The sequence below is a fragment of the Diadema setosum genome, chromosome 14, assembly GCF_964275005.1.
Source record: "Diadema setosum chromosome 14, eeDiaSeto1, whole genome shotgun sequence".
Classification (NCBI taxonomy): domain Eukaryota; kingdom Metazoa; phylum Echinodermata; class Echinoidea; order Diadematoida; family Diadematidae; genus Diadema; species Diadema setosum.
Genome location: NC_092698.1, coordinates 6,776,257 through 6,800,256, shown reverse-complemented (window position 1 = coordinate 6,800,256; position 24,000 = coordinate 6,776,257). Strand labels below are relative to the sequence as shown.

Here is a 24,000-nt window from a genome sequence, read left to right as displayed (position 1 = left end):
GGACCGTGCACCAACCGACATACCTTCAAGTCGAAGTAGGGCCTAAACTAGAATCTATTAGATCTATCATCTTTGAACCTTTAGTTGCCCTGTTTAAACGTTAGAGTTCTACCAGATCTATTGGGTTAGACTACATGTATGATGGAGCTTGCGATAGATCTATTCATTTTTTTTTTAATTTATTTGCAAATCCTAAATCATATTCTTGGGGAATTTGCATAACATGATTGATATGAAAAACTTCTCATTTAATGGGACTAATGACATTAAACTGACCCAGCAAATGTCATTTCAATTACGGCATTATCATAATTTGACATAAATGAGAACGCGGAATTATACATAGAAAAATAGGCCTACTTGTCGATCAAACGCAAATGCCCTAAAGTTACTGATACTAGATTAGAAAAAGTCATTCCACTTCAATCACTGATTCATGTGTAGACTTCTACTTACACATCATCTGGATCTGGATTCCTTGAAGTTGTTGACTTGGCCAGCTGGGGTTGCTTGATTGGCGTAAGCCGTGGCAACACAATTCCACCGTGCATGTCGTAACACGAATTTGCACATTCTAAATAAAAATTCCTGCAAAACTGTTCATGCAACTCCAGCAAGTGGAAAGCAAAATTTTCATCGGCACGCTGACGCTGAAGCCTCCCCCTCTGGTCTCTTACTTGTCCTCCAGCTAAGAACACGTCTCTCTGCGTTCTCCATGCACTCGTCGATAGCGTCAAACAAGTAGATACGTTGCCTCGAGTTGGACGGCTGTTTGATCTCCATTGTGAGGTTTCATTACTAAACCAAAGCCAAGGCTAAGCCGAAACAGTACAGCACTTTTTATTGCAAACAGTACTCGCATACCACACACAATATTGATACTGACATACCGGTACCGACGACTTTCTATCAACTTTGTTATGTTACGATCCGGCCCAACGTACTGTAAGCTGTACGTATAACACATGCAGCTGACGCAGCAGACAACATTGCACGATAACTGAGATCATAACAACCTGCCATATGGCCATATGCATTGCAACTTGCTATACATGAAGCTTAGAGTTTTAATATTTCCTCATCAAAGCATATTTATAAATACCAAATATTAAACAACGTAATATATGAATAATTTATGATATCGTTATATAATATTTTCAGACATTTTTAAATATTATTGCCTAGATTGCTGAAATTGGCACCATAGTGCATATAAACAGAGACTGGAGCCAGATACGTACGTACGTACACTCTACAGCTCTCACTACTTGTTGTGTCGCGGACCGGGAGAGATTTTCATGCGCATGGCTGTTGTGCGGTTTTGTGCATGCACCCATTCGGCCCCATTCGGTAGGTATTCGGGCGTCCATGTTGAAATTACAGTGGACAGCTCGCGCGGCGCTCGTGCCCCATCAGGTTTTCGCTGGTGCGCTGCGTAGCGTCGTGTTCGGTATTCGGTACGTACGGGGGTACAATAACGGGAGGAGCAGCTTGTCGTGCTTTTCTACTGAGCTGCGAATCGCCTGCGACGACCGGCTGCCTTTAAATGTCCCATGCGTAACATGCCAATTAGTTTGGACTTGCCCATATATCAACATGTCAACAAACATTGATTTCCACCAAGGTGTAATGTTGTATGAGGGTGTTTGTGAGTACATGTGTGTATGACAGCATCACAAAATGGAAAAAGAATGTTTATTACAAGGCTGCCTGGAAAACTACAGTACAATAGCATGCAACTGGCCGACACTAAAATGGAACATATGCCAAGCTGCAGCAAACAGATGTACACAAACAAGAAGAAGGAATGTCCCAAGTCTTACCTTCACAGCCAGGGTCTTCCTTGTGTCCAGGGTTGTGTCATTATCAGGTCTATCAATCATCTCCTGAATGATACTGAGGTGTCACAGAGAGAAGCAAAATATGTTGTAAAGAATCAGATATCGACACGTGGGTAAGGAAATCTTGCAAGAGAAAGGGGTCTGAAACACTTCAGCAAAAAGATTTTAAGCCCCAAAACAGGTGGGGGGGGGGGGGGGGGCAAGAGAAATTAATCTCAGTTTAAGAATATAATCAAATTATTACAAACTCCCTTTGGTGCCATTCCACAGTATTTCAAAAACTAAATTGAAGACATTACTTGTGCTCTGAGAACAAGTATCATTCTTTACTTGTAAATTAACTAAACAAAGAACAATTTCCTCCCCCTAAGAAGCTAGAAGAGGAATGATGTGCAAAGTCTACAGCATTTTGGATGATTTCTGCAGAATTGGACACAATTTGCTCGATGCTCCCTTTTTTTAACAAGAGACCCGCGGGTCACCTTTCACGCAGTCACTAATCTAAATTATTCACAGCTTTACTAAAATTTGACCAGGCATTCTCAAGTAGAACATGAAAATGTACAATAAGGGCCAAAATTTTTAAAGATTCCTTAATTTGGGGGCATTGGGGCCCCCTGGGGCCCACTGGGTGGGGCATGGTGCCCACTTTGATAAATTGAGATCTTAACCCCCTAGGGATGCTACCTGCCAAGTTTGATGAAAATCCATCATGAGGTTTTCAGGAAGAAGATGAAAATGTACAATTCAGGCCCCCATTTGGACCTTCCCAACCCCCACCCCCAAGAGGGGCACCCCTGGATCTGCCATGAACAAACTTGAAACTACAGTCATTAATGTACTCACTCATAGTATTATCTTAGCTTATCTTAGAGAAGATTTTTAAAGATTCCTTCATTTTTTTTTTTTTTTGGGGGGGGGGGGGGGTTTGGGCCCCCCTGGGGGCCCCCTGGGCGGGGAATGGTGCCCATTTTAACAAATTGAGATCCTAACCCCCTAGGGATGCTACCTACCAAGTTTGGTGAAAATGGGTCATGGGGTTCTCAAGAAGAAGATGAAAATGTACAATTTCGGCCCCATTAGGACCCCTCCCCACCCCCCTCCCCTGGGTCCCAAGGGGGGCACCCCTGATTCTGCCATGAACAAACTTGAAACTACAGTCATCAATGTACTAACTCATAGTATTAACTTAGCTCTATCACTTCTGGTTCTAGAGAAGAAGATTTTTACAGATTCCTTAATTTTGGGGGGGGTTTGGGCCCCCTGGGGGCCCCCTGGGTGGGGCATGGTGCCCATTTTAACAAATTGAGTTCCTAACCCCCTAGGGATGCTACCTGCCAAGTTTGAAGAAAATCGGTCTTGGGGATTTCAAGAAGAAGATAAAAATGTAAAAAGTTTACGCACGACGCACGACGTGCAACGCACGACGCACGACGCACGACGGACGACGGACGCCGGACGAAGGGCGATCGCAATAGCTCACTCGAGCCTTTGGCTCAGGTGAGCTAACAATAAAATGCTACAATTACTAATGACTCACAATATCAAAGAAAAGGCAATCAAAAAGCTGAAATGAGTTTAAAAGCTTAGAATATCAATATATCAGTGAACTGGTCAATTTGTCTACTAGCCCTAAGAAATATCCCAGTTGGGTAATGCACATCTCAATTGTCAGTAAAGGTGCTCATTCTCAAGGCTCTTCTGAATTTCCCAATCACGTGATACTACTAGTTATCCCCTGCTTGTTCACGAAATATGGGCAAATATCTACGGTCTGGTGCCATATTCCATGAGGCCGAAGGCCGAATGAAATATGGCACCAGACCGTAGATATTTCCCGTATTTCGTAAGAACAAGCAGGGGATAACGATTTTATCTTTTAGTGTAAGTGCTAACCTTCTTCTCGCTGATTTCCCCTCGTGAATGATGTTGAAATCGCCGGCTGTCAGCCATGACCATGTTGACTTTAGGCCTTCGTTTCGCGAGCTGATTACTGCATGCGCGATGCGCGCATACAAATACGTACACGTACACGCCATAAGATACTGCAGTGCAGTAGCCAGATAGATATAAGTTGCTGTTGTTTATCAAGCGTCTAGTGGTCTCAGGTTATGTGCGCAATACGCTTGAGGACTGCGCGCTGTCCATTTGTTTTGTACAGGATTAGCGCGCACTTTCCTATAAGCGTCTTTGGTACACGCGCAGCTGGCTGTGTAATACAGTATCATGACGTCATATCACGTAATACGGGATATATTAAGTGGTTGATTGACCAATGAGATTACAGAATTCACGATCACTAAAAGATAAAACATAATGCAGTCGATGTGTCACAAAAAAAGTTAAAAGTAAATTGCAGCATCCAAGAATCAAGGCATCTTACTGTGAGTAGTCGGAGGGGTCACACACCGCCGTGACCCGGGCATGGTTCTTGGCCGCAGCCCTCAGAAGGGTGACACCACCTGTCATTGGTAAAGAGGGTCATCAAGATGGTTAGAAATATATTGTCTACTTTTCTGGTGAACATCAAACACAAAAATGTCCACAAAACCAGTGTGAATGCATGAAGAAATGATTTGCTATTAGCAACCATCATGTTAAAGATTAACCAGTCAATAAAAGTCTTTGAGAATTGTCAGCATCTGATGCCAGATCTGTTCGGGTGAGGGGTTCCACATATAAAAGGGTGTCACATCACTGCTTTACTCCATTTATAAACATATATCTAACATCAATTACACCCATTATTTGAATGGTGGGTCTTGATTTTGATGACAATGCAAAATTTGATGAAGAGAGGTTTGCAGTGACACTATTGATGGTGTTATCGCAAACTCCCTTCCTCACTGCTATTACTGTGCAAACTTTCTCACAACATATAAATGCAAAGTTTGATTATTCATTGCATGACATTTACAGTGTGGTTTTCCTCAAAAGCTGGTCTTTTTCTACAAGTTCCACTGAATTTTCCACTTCAGAAATATGCAGCTCATGTGCCAGTAAAGAGGAATTGAAAGTGCTGTGACTGTGGGATTATGATTGTTGCTGACTGTTGGCTGATTGTTTCCTCTTACCAATGTCTATGTTCTCCACAGCATCTGCCACAGCTACGTCAGGCTTGGCGATGGTCTGCTCAAATGGGTACAGGTTGCAGGCTACAACTCTGAAATAATCAATAACAAACATACAAACAAAGTATGAGGCAGCTACATCAGAAAGAGAGAAGGCTTCTGAAAACATCCACTTAGCAACTGACTACATACATACATACATACACACAGTAGCAAGTTGTTCCATGTTGTCCTAATAACCACAACCAGTGGTGCTTGAAGCCACCATAGTAGCTGCTTAAAAATCAGTCAGCTGTGAGCATTTTCATTACTACAAGAGTTATTGCAATTCTTGAAACTTCATATTGAAATCTGTCCATAAAAGTAGCACCCTGTTTACAAGGAGAAGGGAAGGTAACATGGAAATAATAAATAAACAGCCAATCTAACTGGAATGTATAGATTCTGGAATCACGTTCAGTCATCTTTTCAGACAATAAGAAGCAAACATTTGAATCAAATCAAAACATTCAAACATGTAACTACCTGATGTATTGGTAGTTGTTCTTCTTTAAATCTTCACCATCTTCCTCAGTTTTCCTGGCAAGAATTCCTTTTAAAGAAAAACAAAACAAGGCATACATAATACTTCCACACATTTGAGTAGGAGAGAGTAGGAGAGTATTGTCTGTGCTGAAGAGAACTGATAGTGATTCAATAATTTCCTAAATTCTGTTAGCTTTACAAGACAAGCACAAAAATCTCGGAACATATCAAAGAAATTTCCCAAAATTTGTTTTATGAACTTTGTGGGTAAATGGCCACTTTTTACAAATTTTCCCATATCACATTATCAAAGGAATGTACCTCAATACTGTTACATAATACTTTTATCTGTATGTTATCAGTAGACCACTAACTTTGAAAGAAAAAGTGCAATGACTGAACACTGAAGCCCATGACTGAGCAAGCATATCAAAATTGGCTACATATGTTATCAAACCTGTTTCCTTTTCCTAAGGGGAAAGACAAAATGTGGACTGAAAAAGTATGTTATCTGTAACACACTGGTATAACTTTAGACTAGTAAATCAGGGCAATGCGAATCACACCTTTATTCCTTTGAGAATGGTGGTTGCTGAAACAGACATTGAAGGCACAGGCTGCATAATAGTACATGCTGAACAAATCCATATCTATCAACTGGTTCGAAGAGAGAGTCAGGGTCTTAACCCATTGAAGACTAGTCTCTGAGTATACTCAGGCAGGTGGCTATGGGACACATGTGTATAGCAAAATCGGCTTGTTCTCAGTGGGTTAACGGAAATGAGTGAATCACCTCCATGGACAGCTGGATGGAGCGTCTTCACTCTTCCTCCAAGCATCTCTGCCACACCTGTGATGTCACTCACATCCCTGTCGGAATAAAATAAGAGCACAGAAATGATGATGTCACAGTCTTTTGTTATAGTGTGGATTGGAACCAGGTGCGAGCATAATTAAACGTTTGGGCCAGATGATGTTGCTGAGACTTGGTTTCTACGGTGATGAATGGCTATGCCATCATGCTTTGGTAGCACTCCATAAACAACCCTTGCATCAACTCCTTGCCTAACATTCATCCCAGACACATGCCTTCCATAGCAAGAATACTACAAGATCACAGAGGGAATGGAGGAATAACAAGAAGCTAAAATTTACAGTAGGGGTATAATCAAGCATAATAAAATGCCAAAAAGAACACTAATTAGGTAATACTTGTACAGTGCGACACATACACATAGTTGTTGTTCATGACAATGCATGATGGGTCAGGATAAGTGACTAATAAAACCATGATAGCAAATTGCATCAGAGTTTAGTCTTGACAATGAGGGAATCTATACAACTCAATATATTATACCATCTACACCAAATCATGCATTGGATGCTTTGCAGTATATATATTAAAGAACATAAAGGCAAAAGGTAAATCAAAGAGTAAAAATAAGATCAATGCTGGTCTGTGTGGTTGAGTAACATCATGATGTACTTTCTAAAACACCAGTAAGCTGGACACTTCCCTAAATGACAGATTCTTCCCGACATCTTTTGCTATCACATTCATGACGTCCAAGACCAGGGAAACTTATCATCCCATAATAATTTGATAAGCTTGATCTGTGGCACAAATTTAAGTAATCTCTTGATGTGCGCACAAGGGATGATGGTCTAAGATAATTTACCACAATAATTACTTTTCTCTAGTCTATAATTTAAAGCAGACTGATTTGCAGCATACATACTTGACTGGAATTCCTGCTGCCTTGATGGCCTTTGACGTTCCCCCTGAAGCGATGAGCTGCAGACCCAGATGATGCAGCTGGGTGGCAAAGTCAATGAGCCCCTCCTTGTTGAACACACTCAGGATTGCTGGAATGTCACGTAGTATAGGGATGGATGAAACATGAAAATGAGCATTTCAAGAAGTACAGCGTAGTTTACATGATGGTCAGACAGAAAACAAGGAAAAGTAGAAATTACGCGGTGCGTAATATATGTCCCCGCCGGAAGTAGCATTTAGTAGCAAAATGTACAATATAGGTAAAAAGATGAAGGTCAAAGGTCAAAGAAGTCAAAGGTCAAAATTCTATGTAGAAGTTTTGAAGCCCTCAACTAGTGCCATCACATAAAGCAAACGTAATCGAAATCGGGTTAGAAATGGCGAAGGAGTAACATTTTGTAGCCAATGTACAATATAGGTAAAAAAATCAAGGTCAAAGGTCAAAGAAGTCAAAGGTCAAAATTCTGTGTAGAAGTTTTGAAGCCCTCACCTAGTGCCATCACATAAAGCAAACGGAATCGAAATCGGGTTAGAAATGGCGAAGGAGTAGCATTTGGTAGGAAAATGTACAATACAGGTCAAAAATCAAGGTCAAAGGTCAAGAAGTCAAAGGTCAAAATTCTGTGTAGAAGTTTTGAAGCCCTCAACTAGTGCCATCACTTAAAGCAAACGCAATTGTAATCGGGTTACAAATGGCGAAGGAGTAGCATTTTGTAGGCAATGTACAATATAGGTCAAAAATCAAGGTCAAAGGTCAAAGAAGTCAAAGGTCAAAATTCTGTGTAGAAGTTTTGAAGCCCTCACCTAGTGCCATCATATAAAGCAAACGGAATCAAAATCGGGTCAGAAATGGCGAAGGAGTAGCATTTTGAAGCAAAATGTACAATATAGGTCAAAGGTCAAGGTCAAAGGTCACAACTGAAATTCTGTATAGAAGTTTCAAAGCTCCCATGTAGTGCTATCATATAAAGCAAACAGAATCAAAATCGGGTTAGAAATGGCGGCGGAGTAGCATTTTGAACATTTTGATCACACACGGACGCACACACGGACACACGGACGGACGGACGGACGGACGGACGGACACACACACACACGTACGGAGCCCGTTTCATAGTCCCCTGCTCGAACTTGTTCGGCGGGGACAAAAAAAATCAAATTGTATCAAAGAGAAAATGTTAAAATCCTGTAAGCAGTTTTGGTTTGCTTGTTCAATGTGAAGAACTATTGTATTGTCTTATTTGTTCATTTACAGCAATGGCACGTAATTCTGCCTCAAGCCCAAGGGCTGCTTTGTATCATTCTTGTTTTGATGAAATAAACCAATGTCTATCAATCTATCTATCCATCTACCTACAGCTGTATCTATCCATATATCCATCTATCTACACTTGCATCTACCTATCTACTGAGCATTGAGAATTTGGGGTTTCTGGGACAAAAAATGAACTAGGGCTTTCTACAGCTCAGTTGGTAGAGCACCAGGCTAGCAATCCGGAGGTCTCAGGTTCGAATCCCAATGGAATCCCATTTTCTTCGTTCATTTTTCTACTATGGTACTTGGCAGTAGTATGGTACAGAACAAATCTTTCCCGTTTTTCTTCAAATCTTTTTTTTTTTTTTTTTTTTAAATAGATACCCCAGGACTGAAAACAAGGAGAGCAGTGTGTCAGAAACAGATAACATTAACTTATGAATAACCATCTTATGCACATTTGTGCATAATTTTTGTTTGCCAGCTTGAATGCTAACTCTTTCAAATTAAGTAATTGGCTAATGTGTGCTTTCACTGCATACTTGAGTAATTTCATTTTTATTTCATTTTCTTTTTTTCTTTTTTTTTTTTTTACAGTTAAAGAAGTACTTCGTTTGGTCATTTTTGTTCATGTGCCCTATTCTCTTCACACTAAATAATTGCAGCCAAAAATAATGAAAGGAACAACCAATAGCTGCTTGCTGGGCTTGTTTGGATAGGTGAGTATAAATGCATACATTGTGAACAGAAGGCTGTCTTTTGTCAAAGAAATTTATCAAACTTGTGATGCTAGAACACAAATGGAGCATGGGTAAGGAAAGATTCTTGTTTCTTCTCCTCTTCAGAGCACCTTCCTACTCGTGCATTCAAGCCCACTTGGAGTGTATGTAATTGCACTACAGCTGTCAGCTTGGCAAAGGTTTTTGTTGCATAATTGCATAAATCTGGGCAAAAGAGTATCCATGGAATGTCTCCTTTCAAGCCAGCTATCTAGGAACAGTATTACTATTAGTAGCAGTAGCAGCTTTAAGTGTAATCAAACACATTTGTCAGTGTTTGTGGTGCATTCTAGATAAGATAGATCATGCATCATTGCAATATGAGTAGAGCACAAATTAATAACAGTGAGCTCCACTTTGGGCGCTCGCCGTTACAGCCGTTACAGCAGTACATTCAATTTATCCAGTACATTATGAGCATTTTCTTGTACTACTATTAACTAGTTAGTATAAAACTGTGGTCATATACGTCTGCATCAGCATTGAATAAACAGGGCCATTTCAATAGTAAGAGGTTCAGAGTAAAAACCCTAATAAACAGATAAAAGCCTTCATGCATGATCGGTACTCATAGTAGTAAACGTAGTAAACTAAACGTAGTAAACTAACATTTGTCATGAAATCATCCTCCTCTTCTTCTGTTCTTCTTCTCCTCCTCCTCTTCTTCTTCTTCTACTTCTTCTTACACATGTTTAATCATTAGTATAGTAAGGGTACTAGGTCTCGCGCAGGGACTTAATGATCGCGCATAGCGTAACTGCGTATAGCAAGCAATATTACGCGTAGGACTAAGCGCAAAATTTGCCGATACGCCCATGGAATAAAAATACCTGACAATCGCTAAACATGAGAAGAAAGCAGGTAAGAAATTTTGATTTCAAACAAATTTTTCACTAAATTTCCAATTTTTTGGAACAAATTTTTCACTAAATTTCCAATTTTTTACCTTATAATTTACCTACCTTAGCTTAAAATCTTTTTTTAAGGATGTTGTAGCCTAGACGTGTCGTCTCGCTTGTCTCGTTCGTATGATCGTAGCCGATAGAATTCGTAATTTGTTCGATCGATCGTTGATAATATTCTACGAAAGCCGAAGCACGCTACAGCCGCAGAGAGGGGCAGACACTTTCACGCATGAAACTACATAGGGCAGCTGCGCGATCTTTACATACCCCGAGAAGGTGAAAGCATAAAAAAAAGTCCGACATACAAACGGCAACAGCGCACTACTCCGTCATCGTATCATCAGGAGATTCTGGGAGGTGATTTTTCTGCATTTTCGTGATATTTATTGAGAAATTCAGGTACGATTGTGGAATAATTTTTATTATAAGAGCATTACAAATTTTCGTGCGCGATATCTAGACCCCTCAACCATACCTGTGTATACCATTACCAGTTGTGTCTTGGCATATGCACACACATCACAGAAGCAACTGATTCATTTTCCACACATTTGATGAGGATTACACAATCACACAAAGACATCAATACAAAGACATCATGTACACCACTAACAATTCGGCCTTCATACAAATAATTTACTGCACATGTCATCATAGTACAAATGATCGCCGATGATGCCGACTGCTGCATTGCCGATTGGCAAAATTTGCAGTGGTGTGTTTTCGCATTATGCTCTCTACAGCGCGACTCACCAAGTTCTTGAGCTGCCATGTTTCTTTGCGTTTTGCGTTTTAGGGACAGGTGGAAGGAAAATAACTTGGTCTTTTGCCCTGTTCAGAGTTTCCAGCTCAGCTATTTCGTCCTGACAGCTGCACTCTCACTCTTGCGCCGTTCTACGTTCAGGAGATGCTCTTCAAACTGATGCAAGTTGAGTACGAGCGCGAGCCACAAGTCAGCGGAACGTGAGGGCAACTCTCACCCGAATGTTCAGGGCTGAAAGGCAAGAGATGAAGGGGTAGAACAGGCACTCGCGGGAGTGCGTGCACGTGTGATGGTGTGAACGACGTCTTCACATATTCGTTCGCAATGTACATCCGCAAAGTAAACTATAGTGCCAGTTTTGCTAGGATATTTGAGAAATATGGAGACTATATATAGGAACATGGAAACCTCCTGTTGAAAGGCTAGAAACAAATGATTTAATATTTTGAAAGGAGAGAATCAAAGTCACTTGTATCAACAATGCCAAGCGTAATGATCTTGACGGACTCGAGTGAGCAGGCCTAAAGGCGGGTATTTAATTTGGAGGGCAGATTTGAGGCCTAGAGGGCATTGCACCTCGAAATGATTATTGAAGTGGTCTTGGTCATTCATTGACATTCCGATGTGGTACTGGAACAAAATTTTCGTGGGTTTCTTTTTCAAACCCAGGAAATATTGAATATACAACAAAGTATCTACCCAACTCCAATAACATTCCACATACACGCGTATCTACACAACTGTCAAAAGAACGTTAGGCCGTGGCGGATCGGGGGGGGGGGGGGTGGGGAGCGCACGGGACCGTGCCCCCCTTTGCTTTTTGTTCAAACAAAAGAAATAAAAAGAAAAATGGGGGCAATGGCGTGTGCGCACCATCCCCCCCTTCAATTTTGTAAAGACGCCCCCTTTTAGGAATTCCTGGATCCGCCCCTGATTTGTGTAGTAGACCCACGAAAAAAAAAAACCCACACCAAACAAAATAAACAACAACCTTAATTGCAATAGTTGCAATGTGAGAAATGATTTAGAGAATTTTAATTCAAACAAATATGCATATCACTATTGTCGGAAACTTAAATGAAAAGAAAAACGGTTTTGAGCAAACATGAGCACATTTTAGCCGTAAAATTTAGCGGTAAAACTTTAGCGGTAAAATTAAAAACTATTCTTTTTTCATATGCTTTCCATTCCCATATTGATAACCCAACAAGAATATCCCAAACATCTAAAACCTTGTTGGATTATATTTTTTCTAATAACTTTTCTGTAAATAAATTCATTAATGGTATCTTATATTATGATATATCTGATCATTTACCGATATGCATTACTCTTCGTTATTCTGAAAACGTCGAAAGTATTTCAAAACCCAGGCCAATAATGTGCAGAAAAGAATCAGACGAGAATATTGAATTACTTAATCTTGACTTAGTGAAGGAAGAATGGCAAGAAGTGTATCTTCAAAATAACGCCGATAAAGCTTATGATATTTTCCTAGATAAACTTTTATATTATTATCGAAAAAACATTCCTTTAGTTAAGAAAAAAACACGTAGAAAGAACAAACATCCCTGGATTACAAAGGGAATCATCAATTCAATAAAAACCCGTAATAAATTGTATTAACTGGCGATTACTACCCACAATACAAAACATTTTACAGATTACAAAAAGTATAGAAATATACTCAGTAACTTGATTCGTATTTCTCGTAAAATGTATTATTCTGATAAGTTTGATAATCAAAAGGATAACGTAAATGGCTTATGGGAAACTATAAATGAAATAACAGGTAATAATAAGGAAGCATCATCCGTTTTTTGTAATGACAACAAAGAACTCACAAACCCTGATGAAATATCTGATGCTTTTAACTCATGCTTCGTAAATATTGGCCCCCAATTAGCTTCAAAAATAAAAAACAAACATGTTCATTCAAACTTTACTGAATTTCTTCCACCAAACTGCGACAAATCTCTTTTCTTTACCCCAACAGATGAGGAAGAAATACTGGAGATTGTTAACAGATTAAAGCCAAGTAAATCTAGTGGCCATGATGAAATAAGTGTTTATACACTGAAGAAAATCATCAAACAAATAACCACACCTTTATCTTACATTTTCAATCTTTCACTGTCTTCTGGAATATGCCCAAACTCATTAAAAATTGCGAAAGTAGTTCCAATTTTCAAAAGAAAAGACGACCCTTCTCTTTTAACAAATTATAGACCAATATCGTTATTACCTAGTATTTCTAAAATTCTGGAAAAAATCATTCATAAACGCATGTACATTTTTCTTCATGTAAATGACCTACTTATACCTAATCAGTTTGGATTTAGAAAGGGCCATTCCACCGATTTAGCTATAATTCAATTGTTAGATAAGATTACTGAATCTTTTGCAAATAAAAAACACTTTATAGGAATTTTCATGGATTTATCAAAGGCTTTTGATACCATAGATCATGATATATTAATTTACAAATTAAAAAGATATGGTATTCGTGGTTTAGCACTTTCTTGGATCATTGAGCATTATGTACTATTTAAGTCATCCAAATCTCCGAATTCTAATATTGTATGTGGTGTTCCCCAGGGATCAATTCTTGGCCCCCTACTGTTCCTTGTATATATCAATGATATAATAAATACATAAAAAAAAAACTCTTAAATTTATACTTTTTGCGGATGATACTAATATTTTTTACTCCCATGAGAACCTCGAAACACTGTTTGATACTCTGAACACGGAAATAGACAAAGTCTCCCAATGGCTTATATGTAATAAATTATCCCTTAATGTCTCTAAAACAAATTTTATACGTTTCAAACCTACTGCTTCACAGAACATTAACAGCAGTTATAATATTAATATTGATGGATTATCCTTAACTGAAGTAAGATCTACTAAATTTTTAGGAATTATAATTGACTCGAGTTTAACTTGGAACGATCACATTCATAATATCCACACGTCTGTCTCAAGAACTGTAGGAATTTTATATCGACTGAAAAACTTCATTTCTCAAAATTCCCTGACTATTCTATATAATGCATAGATCTTACCACATATCACATACTGCAATATCGTTTGGGGAAACTGTGGCTCAACTAAAATTAATCCAATTCTTACCCTCCAAAAACGTGCTGTACGTTTGATTACCAATTCCCGTTACTTATCCCCATCCAATCCCCTATTTCGTCAACTAAAAACATTGAAAATTAAGGATCTTCACACCTTTCAAACTGCTGTTTTTATGTATAAATATACATTTAATTGTCTTCCAAAAATTTTTGATGGTTTCTTCACTCCAAATTCCACCGTTCATTTATATCCAACACGTCAGTCGTCCGATTACCATCTCGAAAACCCCAGAATTATTTTAGCTCAAAAATCATTAGAACATAATGGACCAGATATTTGGAATTCTTTACCCCCTAATTTAAAACAATGTACGTCGTTGAACATTTTCAAACGAGAACTAAAAAACACCCTCATAATCCAGTATACTTCTGACACATAAATATTCATACCACCTGGTCAACAAACACCCTAAACAATGAGTTCACGGCCATAACTGAAGTAACATTCACCTCATCACACTGATACACAAAATAACGCTCAACGTACAAACCAAGATTCATCCCAACACAATGCACACCGCACTGCACCGCACGTCCTTCGCACAATTACTTCCCACTCAGTGAGTGGCAAGATTTTCTTTATGTATCTCTTTATTGTGCCCTTCGCACAATTACCCCCCACTCAGTGAGTGGCAAGATTTTCTTTATGTATCTCTTTATTGTGCCCTTCGCACAATTACCCCCCACTCAGTGAGTGGCAAGATTTTCTTTATGTATCTCTTTACCTGGGGCCATCTTCCTCGTCAAGCTTAGCTTATGATGATGGTCCCCTGCATTTCATTTTTATCATTTCCTATTGCTTCCTTTCATATATGATATTCGTTCTTGGAAAAAAGAAAATGTATGTAAGAACCAAACGTTACGAATATTAGCTGTGGAAATGACTAGGTAAGTATTTTGTTGGTGTGTTGATTTGTATTGATTTTGAAATGCAGAAATAAAAACTGAACTGAACTGAACTGAACTGAACTGAATTTTCTTAAGTCCATGCAACCATGCAGTGACGTGGAAAGGACTCGGTATCATCAATCCACTTTATTATGAAGTATACATATACTCGCATAATTATGAGTTATATAATGATCATGAAACTCATTTTTGTGTTTGTGTGTATGTGTATGTGTGCCTTGATAAGTGGGTCATTTTTGTGCATGGTCAATTAAAAGTCACATTAGATTGTTGAATTTTATATTCTAAAGAGGTTTTTATTGGCAATATGCCCCTCTCTATATTCAAGACTCTGTATGGTAATAGGCTATATTTCATTTACTTATTTTTTTTATTTTTTTTTTGTCGAGTTGCAAGTGCTAAATAACGATTGACAATGATAGAATGCATAATTAAACATAGACACCTCCCAGCCTTAAAAAAGGGAAGGGTAACATATTGACAATTACCAGTCTTACCAAAAAAAAAAACAAAAAAAAAAAAAAAACAAAAAATACACACAATTAGACCTATTTTTGGCCAAAACAAAGTCAACAATCAATCTGCAACCAACAAGCCAACCAAGATTTACAACCAAGCAAAACGATTTTCACTCATTCTACAAACTCCTTTCTCTCCGCCTTCTTGGTAATGAACAGAACATAATTATTAAACAAGCCTCTTTACCACCTCTACAAACCATCAGTTAAGCACAGGGTGTAGTTTATTAAAGCTCGCTGTGCCAATTGTAAATGACATAACTTTACAGGTACAATTAATAATGTGATCTCATGAACACATGTCATACTGCAATAATTTGAGAGAGACAAATACTTCTTGCTCATTCATGTCAATTTTTTTATTATTTATTCACTGTCTGTTTTCATACTTTTGGTACAATCCCACAGTGAGTATGCATGCACAGCTGGCTACATAAAATCTTTACATTCAGCTTCTACCTACAATAACTTGTTATCACTATTCCTATGTACATTACATTATCTAATGTATTACTAAAAGAAAAGATGCATTGTTATTCGAGTGTTGGAAGGGGTATTAAGTTCTTGATATCTATCATCTCGAAATATCTTCATCTCCACTAAACAAGATGTTGATTACAGAATGCTGTCATAATTTCACCTGTAATGTTAGGAGTATCCACTGCATTGGGGGCAGACATGTTTTGAACCACACAGGCACCACAAAAAGGAGGCTTTACTGTCTAACTGTGGCGCGAGATGTGTGGCAAAGTAACAGGGTAAAACAGGGCAAGTAGATATACTTCCATCATTCTTCAACTCATTCACGGCTACCTTTATGGTTATCAGCAAAACATACCAACAACGCTCTATATCAAACTGCATTAAAAGTGGTGTATTTGTGGTCTCTATACCAAAGGCAAATCACATAACATACTGGAAGTGTCAAGTAATTAACATAATTATGATCATATTAACATATATGATGAACTGAACCTGGGCAAAGACCAGCTAGATTATCTCTGAGAATTTTTCTCATCAATTTTGGTACCGACTGTCAGGCTTCATAGTGTCATTATACGCATGATCAACAATTAGCGTCAAACCAGCCATAAGTTCATTTGGATCTATTCCACTTACAGAAACAGACTGTGTCACAGTGAGCAAGATCAACCACTTGAACATAGTAAATCTGCATACATCACAGCCAACAACATAAGTAATAAAAATCCTAGAACTTGACAGATATTTGCTTATGCAGAGACTCCAACTCTCCCGCTTTCGACGGGAGATCTCCCGCCGAAAGCACATTTTTGCAAAATCTCCCGTTCTCCCGCTTGAGATTTGATTTCTCCCGCCCTGGCTCTGTGTCTCCCGTTGGAAAGGATTTCTTACTTATTGTCCAATCGTATGTTGAAAAATAAGCCTTACATAGCACGAGAGAGCATCTAGAACCCTAGACTGGACCCCGGCCGCAAGGATTTTCGCGCTTCGCGCACATCAACTTGGAGTCTCCCGTTTGCTAGGGGCTTCAGGCGGGAGAATCTCCAGATCAGAAGGTGCTGGGGGATGGAGTCTCTGCTTATGCCACATATGTAATTCATATTTGCCATTTGATCATGAATTACCTTGCATTAGCGGAAAACATGTAACAGAGGGAGAGTTAGTTTTGCTAAAAGCAGTAAAGGAAATAGAAGGAAAAGAGCAATGAAAAATCAGGCTTTTTTGAGCTGCATATTTTCCTTAAAAAGATAACATACTTGCAATACTAATATTACAAGTATTCGAAGCAAACAGCACACCCTCACAGTAAGTCAGCAATATGCTTAAATGCTCAATATCACATTTCTAATTTATCATAAGCCTGTGAGTCATAACCCATTATAACAAATAATATAAACATTTTGATACACTGGAAAAATGACATTTCAACTTCTCAAACCTACAACCTCACATGCTTTCTAGTCATTATTTGTCAACTAGGATTTTTTTATATTTTTTTTTATAAGTAATATAACATGCAGCTGAAACCTTAACCTTTACAAGCCTATATCAGTCAAGTTTGTATTAATGATATCAAATGAACTGGCAAGAAAGCATTGTCAACAAATCATTACAGCACAAACTCTTGCACTACCTTTAAAACACCTCTTGCAAGTTGTCAGATGTATTCCAGTCTTATTGTAGTCAAATCCCTTAGCTTATCACATTTTCTGACACAAACAGAAGTATTAATCCAAGGAGTGGGGCGGCAAAAGTGCAAAATCAAAAGTAACTAATGGAACATGACACACTAGTGGCATAAAAAGCATCACAAGTACCACTCATGCCTTTCAGCATGCACATGTGCTGACAAAGTCATGTATATATAATTATACTATGAATCATACTGTAAGAGCTGTTATTTTTGCTAGGGTTTAAATTTTGCAAATTTCACGAATCACCATTAGGCCGTGAGTTTAACAACATGCGCAAATAACACCACCTGATCTTGACTGCATTGTATTTACAGAGAGGCATCAGTGCACTTACGATACTCTTGGTGTCAAATCGCGAAAACAACATGTCACGATAATGTCTGTGGCCTCCTCATTCGCGCAAATATCTGTATGCAAAAATAACAGCTTTTCCAGTACAAGACAGTTTGAGAAATTATGTGATTGGAATCAATGTGGGTTAAAAATATGGTATTTGCATGAAAAGTCATCAGTAAGCTGATAAACCTTGGTGACATATACATTGAACTTAATGAGAGAGAGAGACAAAAAAAAAAAAACCAACTAAGTTAGAAAACCCTTATCTACTGGAAAATGCAATATCTTGATTTAACAATGGTCCTCACTCCAAGAAAGCATGTTTTAACACAACTAGGTAACTCAAATCAGCTAATGAAGAAAGTAACAGCAATAACCACTGGCTCATATATTTTCTTCACACCTAAATTTTTTGCGTGACCAGTTCCCTACAGACATCCACAGGTAGAACATTTGTTTTATTTACAAGAAATAAATATGCTGTGATGTCACACTCCTCCTCTTCAAACAGACTTACTGCACTTGAAAAATCTCTGACCAGTTCACATAACTCCACACTGCCATAACTTTGCTGACTGATTACCATGCCTCATACATAGATTTGGGGGTAAAGTTTTCATTTAGCTTGTGTGGCTGATTATATGGTACCACTGTTTTATGATTGTAAGGAATTGATCTCTCTAGTTGTGATGAATATTCTGATAATTTGTCTTTACACTCAAGTATGTGGACTCTTACACTCATAACTCCACAAAGAACTTCTAGTTGGCAATGGTTGATCTGCAGTTATTTTCACACTCTGAGACATTCAAGATTTTAGCATATTGCATCTATAAATTTGCTGCATTAATAATAACAAACAACTGCCATTCACTTTACTTCAGCATAAAACTGGAGACTGTCGGCATAGCTTTACCATTTTAAGCCAAGGCTCCAGCACGACTTACAAATTTGACATAGACATTAAGTAGAGGGAATGAACTTGTTTGATTCTTGGCGTTTGCTTGTCGGTGTGCCACTTTAATTGCTAACTAGCATTCCTGTCCGTTAGCGTGTTGGTTCATCATCCGTGTCAGTCTGCGTGTTGGCCCTGATATCTGCTAGCGTGCGCACAAACTTGGACCACTCATCACTGCGTGGGACAGCCAAACTCTGCATGAAAGGCATGGAGAGCAAACAACATGACTATGTTATCTTGGCTACTTTAACCATGGCTCGACACTAACTTTTTTGTTTGGTGGCCCGATGGGGCCACCAAAATCCTAAATTTCAAATTTTTGGTGGCCCGAGAGAAAAATTTGGTGTCCCGAAAAAAAACAATAAAAAACTTTAAAAGTCCTTTTTTTTAAATGAATCAAATATTTAAGTTTTATGATAGTAAGAATTAGAATTTGGACATATCTACTCATAAATAAACTTCAACAAACTTGCAACACTCACTCTCAGGCACTCATTCAGTCCTTTTCATCCATCCTTTAAACAAATTTAACTGCTAATTTCCGGCGCAAAAAGTTACAAATTTATTGACATACTTTTCAAAAAATGTTGGAGGCCCGAGGCGGGCCACCAAATTTGCCCTTTTTTGAAATTTGGTGGCCCGACTTTCATTTTTGGTGGCCCCGGGCCACCGGGCCACCGTTAGTGTTGAGCCCTGCTTTAACAGATACGCATAGGCTACCTTTCAGCTGGACATTAACCCACTGGAGACGAATCCCGAGTATACTCGGACAGGTGTCTATGGGAAATGAGTGTTAGACAAACTCACCTTGTGCGCTAAAATCATATGCAGAGCTGCTAACATTCACGTATCAAAATGAAGGAGCATCCAGAAAAGTTTACAGGGATATACTTGTATATAACATGCATCTCAATTAGCAATATTAATTCCCAAATCAGAGCTTTGATATTCCGTTTTCAGTATGTAGGAAGATATTTCATTTTCTAGGAAGACTCTTGCAAAATAAGGAAAATTGGCAGCTCTTTACATAGAATAGAATACTTCCATCATTCACACTGATTATTTGTTACAAGAACAAGAATAGTTATTAATCAAATGGAGTGAACTCAAATGAAACATAAAAACAAATATTGGTGTAGATGTAATGACAAATGAAATACACCAAAACTGAGAAAAAAAAAAAAACAGATCTGCAAACCCATGTAGATACACTGGACTTGTATTCTATCAAACTATGTGCTACATATCAGTCCAAACAAAACAAAAAAAATGTAAATTCAAGCGATTAATTCTAAACATATTACCATGGAGGGAAAAAATAATTTGCACCAACTACTAATCTTCATGCCCCCATAAATGAAATAAAAAAATAGTCTGATAAGCCATTGTTTCTGATTTTTTTGAGATATGCATCATTAAGTAATCTCGTGCCCTTCACAAAATATATTGGGGGAAAAAAACAAAAAGAATATGATGAGATGTGCAAGTACCAACCTACTACCTGACAGCCAATTATACAGACATGATAAAAATAACACCAAGGAAGGACTTTATTAACGCACCTCTCCAACATCATAGATCCATATCTTGCCCTCTGCATCACCCACAGCGATCTGGTTGCCTTGGTGACCCCACTTGACCTTGTTGGCAGCAGGCAGACCATCTAGTGTCACACTTGCTGTGGGAACCTAGAAAGACGAATTTGTTCGAATCAAGATATGACAATGATGTCTTGTCATGTGGCAGCACTAAGTTTGAAAGAGTTTTCCCCAAGGACTTGTATAAATAGCAGTATATAACTGAAACATTTGACAATGATACACTTTTTGTGATGTTACATCTATATATTCAGAAGTTCTTTGATTTTTGCTTCACATCTACAATGATCTTATCCAAATGTCAGCAATGTGTAGCTTACTGTTCTCTCTTTTTCTAGCTTTTAGTGAATGAATTATAACCAAAATTCAGATTGTGCACTCCTACAAGCATGGTCTTGGTTTTTCAAATGCCTGTCCTCTTCTGCATTCATTATCTAAATAACAAACCACAAATGATGACATTGCACTTGTTAGTAATAACAACAAAAACAATGATAATTTTTTTTTATTTTTTTTTTTTTGCACACACAAAGGTTTGCTCTTTGGCTTTTTATTTTGAAACATCTCTTCTTGGGTTATATTCTATTGTTTGCATTAATTCCGTTCATGGTAATTTTTCTTGTGTTTGAAATGAATAGTGTGAATTTGAGATAAGGATGAGTAAACTTTCATCATGTGTAATTATGTCATTCTTCTGGAACAGAGCAAAGTGTCATACCTCAGTGTCATTGTTAAGATTCCACAGGTCCACTCGTCCCATGCCATCGACGGCCGCAAAGAGAGCCGGGTGGGTGGGCGACCACTGGACATCGTACACGTAGTCGCTGTTGTCTTCAAATGAGTACACGGGGGATGATTTCTGGACACAAGTACAAGGAAAGAAGCCATGCACGCATAATCACATGCAAATTCAGCGAGAATTGCTCACATCATTGGGTGCCCTCTGTCTGAAACACATTAATCCTAATGTTGTTGACATTATGACAATGGTCTCATGACAGTGATCCTACATGCCACTTTCTCAGGCACAGATCAATTCTTACTCCACATCATTTGCCTACTACTACTGGCTTTAATGAAAGCAAGAGATTATTACAGACTGGCCAAAATAGTGTATATCTTCACTTACAGTCACATTAGATTATTCATTGATATATTCACATGTTCATATTACATTTTCATTAAATTCTGTTCAAAGCTACACAGACCTGCATGTTTCTGCTGTTACTGTAAAAATGGTAATTTTCGCATGCAGATATTTTCACAAATGAGGTCACAGACATTTTCACAAGATGTTGTTTTCTCAATTTGACATTGAGGCTAAGCGACTTTACTGTACATGGCAACTTTTTCATGTTTTGGTTTTGTTTTGGTCTGTTTTTCTTTAATTCTTGGCTCAATGGTGATATGCAAATTCCCGAAAATTAACCCTATTCTAACTGGGCTATTTGAGACCAAGTTTTTACTGGGGGGGGGGGTCAATTTGACCCCCCCTTCAGATCTCGGCCGCCGATCGCGCGATCGCCGCAAAATTTTGCCTGAACATAGAGCCGGATGTCAACTACAAGTTTGCATGGTCATAAAATAGAAAAATGTTGATTTCATATTTTTTAATAAATTAATTATGCAAATTAACGCATGAAATCATATTTTCACCTATAACTCCATCAAAAAGACTGAAGGATTATTAAATTTTTGTGTCAGAGTTCCTCAAGACACATCAAACAATTTTCTTGTAAAAAAATAGTGCAATCAAAATCATTTTCTTTTGTTTTTTATTGTTTTGTTAATTTCTTATGTATTTTATTGTTTTTTCGATCTTTTGTTTTCTATTGTTTTTTTGCCAAAATTTGTTGGAGGCACTTTTTCAAGCTTATCTACATTAGAATTGATTTATTTCAATGGTTAAAAGTTGAAATAATCTAATTTATATCAATTAAACAAAAAAACACAGTTTGCATTGGATTTGCACACAAAATCATGAATTTGAGCGGTTTTCGGGGTTGACATGCATATGCAAAACATTGCATAACTTCAGAACGGTGTACCCAGACGTCGCAAATTTGGTCTCAAAATATGCGGGAGACTTCAATGAAAAAAGTCATGAAACGACGCGGCAAAATCTTTGCGCGTTGCGGAATCGCGGCGCGAAACGTCGAGGGGGGGGGGTCAATTTGACCCCCCCCAGTTAGAATAGGGTTAAACCTACATGAGAATAACAGCTTTGGCAGGAGTTTAACCTCCCTTCTTCAGTTTAAAGGCATAATTTACCATTTGCAGATGAAACAGAAATCCAGCATTAGTGCTTTAAAATAGTTCTAAAATGTGAATTAGGGATAGAAACAAGCACTGTAAAAATTTGAATCCGTATGATCGATGTTAAGTTTTGTTTAATCCCTACAAAATGTGAACAATAGCTATAATAAAATGTTTCCAGACTAAACCATCTATAGTTATGGTTTATTAAGAAAAATAAGGATATCACCATATATTTTAGGCTTTATTGCAAAAATGTTATATGGAAGGATGCTTTGTGATACAACAGACCTGCACATATGCATCAAATGTGATATCTTGAACATTTGTTAAATCACTGCTCCCAAAGGTAAACAGGACCTTTAACTACCTTCATGCTCCACAGCTTGATTGTCCAGTCAAAGGAGGATGAAAGGAAGAGATGGGAGAAGTCCAGCTGACCTGGTACATGGTGGCAGTCGATTCCCGTCACGGGACCCTGGTGTGCCTCGTAAGCCTCATTGATTCCCGCTTTGCTGGAATGACAAGTATGTGGCACTGTGCATAATATGAGCTTCATATCTCATCTGCAGATTTATTTTCATGATAGAACGTCAAATATATGACACATCTTATTTTACTGTGAGCTAAAACCTTGTGGACTTGTTACCTCAAAGGTGCATCAATTCCAACCACATTTTGAAAGAACCAAGTTAAGTTTAGACCCACCTTACATTTAAAAAGTTCTTGAAATTGAAATCCCCCCCCCCAAAAAAAAAAAAAAAAAAACCCAACACATTACGAAACTGTATAAATAGCCACTATCATTTTCTTTATCTGTATTAGTCTCCCTTGTAAATATACCTTGTGTTCACCCATTATATGACTTTTCTTCTGATTAGAATGTAACAGAGTCCTATAATTCTTTAGCTTGTAAAATCATGGACAGCTTCATTGCTTTGCCGACATATGAGCAGAATTTAAAAATTTGGCACATCTAATTTCAGTGATCGATACACTGCTTATCTTCATACAGTATGCAAGATTACCGAGTATAGAGTACCAAAGTGTGATGTCATAGCCAGTCATCATCATGAGAACTGGTTCTATACAACCACATCTGGCCCAAATATCTGTGAACACTATTGTTGCTAAACATGCTCACATCTGGTTCTAACCAAAGCTATCACAAAAAGACTGTGACATC

General features: G+C 38.2%; 2 protein-coding genes across 2 annotated transcripts in view; both read right to left on the bottom strand.

The window, feature by feature from the left end:
• Positions 1-11,213, bottom strand: part of LOC140238119 (bifunctional purine biosynthesis protein ATIC-like) — a 31,902-nt gene extending 20,689 nt beyond the window's left edge. The window contains exons 1-7 of the mRNA XM_072318053.1: positions 10,907-11,213; positions 7,177-7,303; positions 6,231-6,307; positions 5,438-5,504; positions 4,916-5,004; positions 4,225-4,303; positions 1,824-1,896 (exon numbers count right to left, since the gene is read on the bottom strand). Coding sequence (XP_072174154.1) covers positions 1,824-1,896; positions 4,225-4,303; positions 4,916-5,004; positions 5,438-5,504; positions 6,231-6,307; positions 7,177-7,303; positions 10,907-10,925 — 531 coding nt within the window. The 5' untranslated portion in view covers positions 10,926-11,213. The remainder of the gene's footprint in view (positions 1-1,823; positions 1,897-4,224; positions 4,304-4,915; positions 5,005-5,437; positions 5,505-6,230; positions 6,308-7,176; positions 7,304-10,906) is intronic.
• Positions 11,214-18,728: 7,515 nt separating this feature from the next.
• Positions 18,729-24,000, bottom strand: part of LOC140237696 (cytoplasmic dynein 1 intermediate chain 2-like) — a 28,296-nt gene continuing 23,024 nt past the window's right edge. Inside the window, exons 14-17 of the mRNA XM_072317622.1 lie at positions 23,185-23,329; positions 21,277-21,417; positions 20,523-20,648; positions 18,729-19,154 (exon numbers count right to left, since the gene is read on the bottom strand). Coding sequence (XP_072173723.1) covers positions 19,050-19,154; positions 20,523-20,648; positions 21,277-21,417; positions 23,185-23,329 — 517 coding nt within the window. The 3' untranslated portion in view covers positions 18,729-19,049. The remainder of the gene's footprint in view (positions 19,155-20,522; positions 20,649-21,276; positions 21,418-23,184; positions 23,330-24,000) is intronic.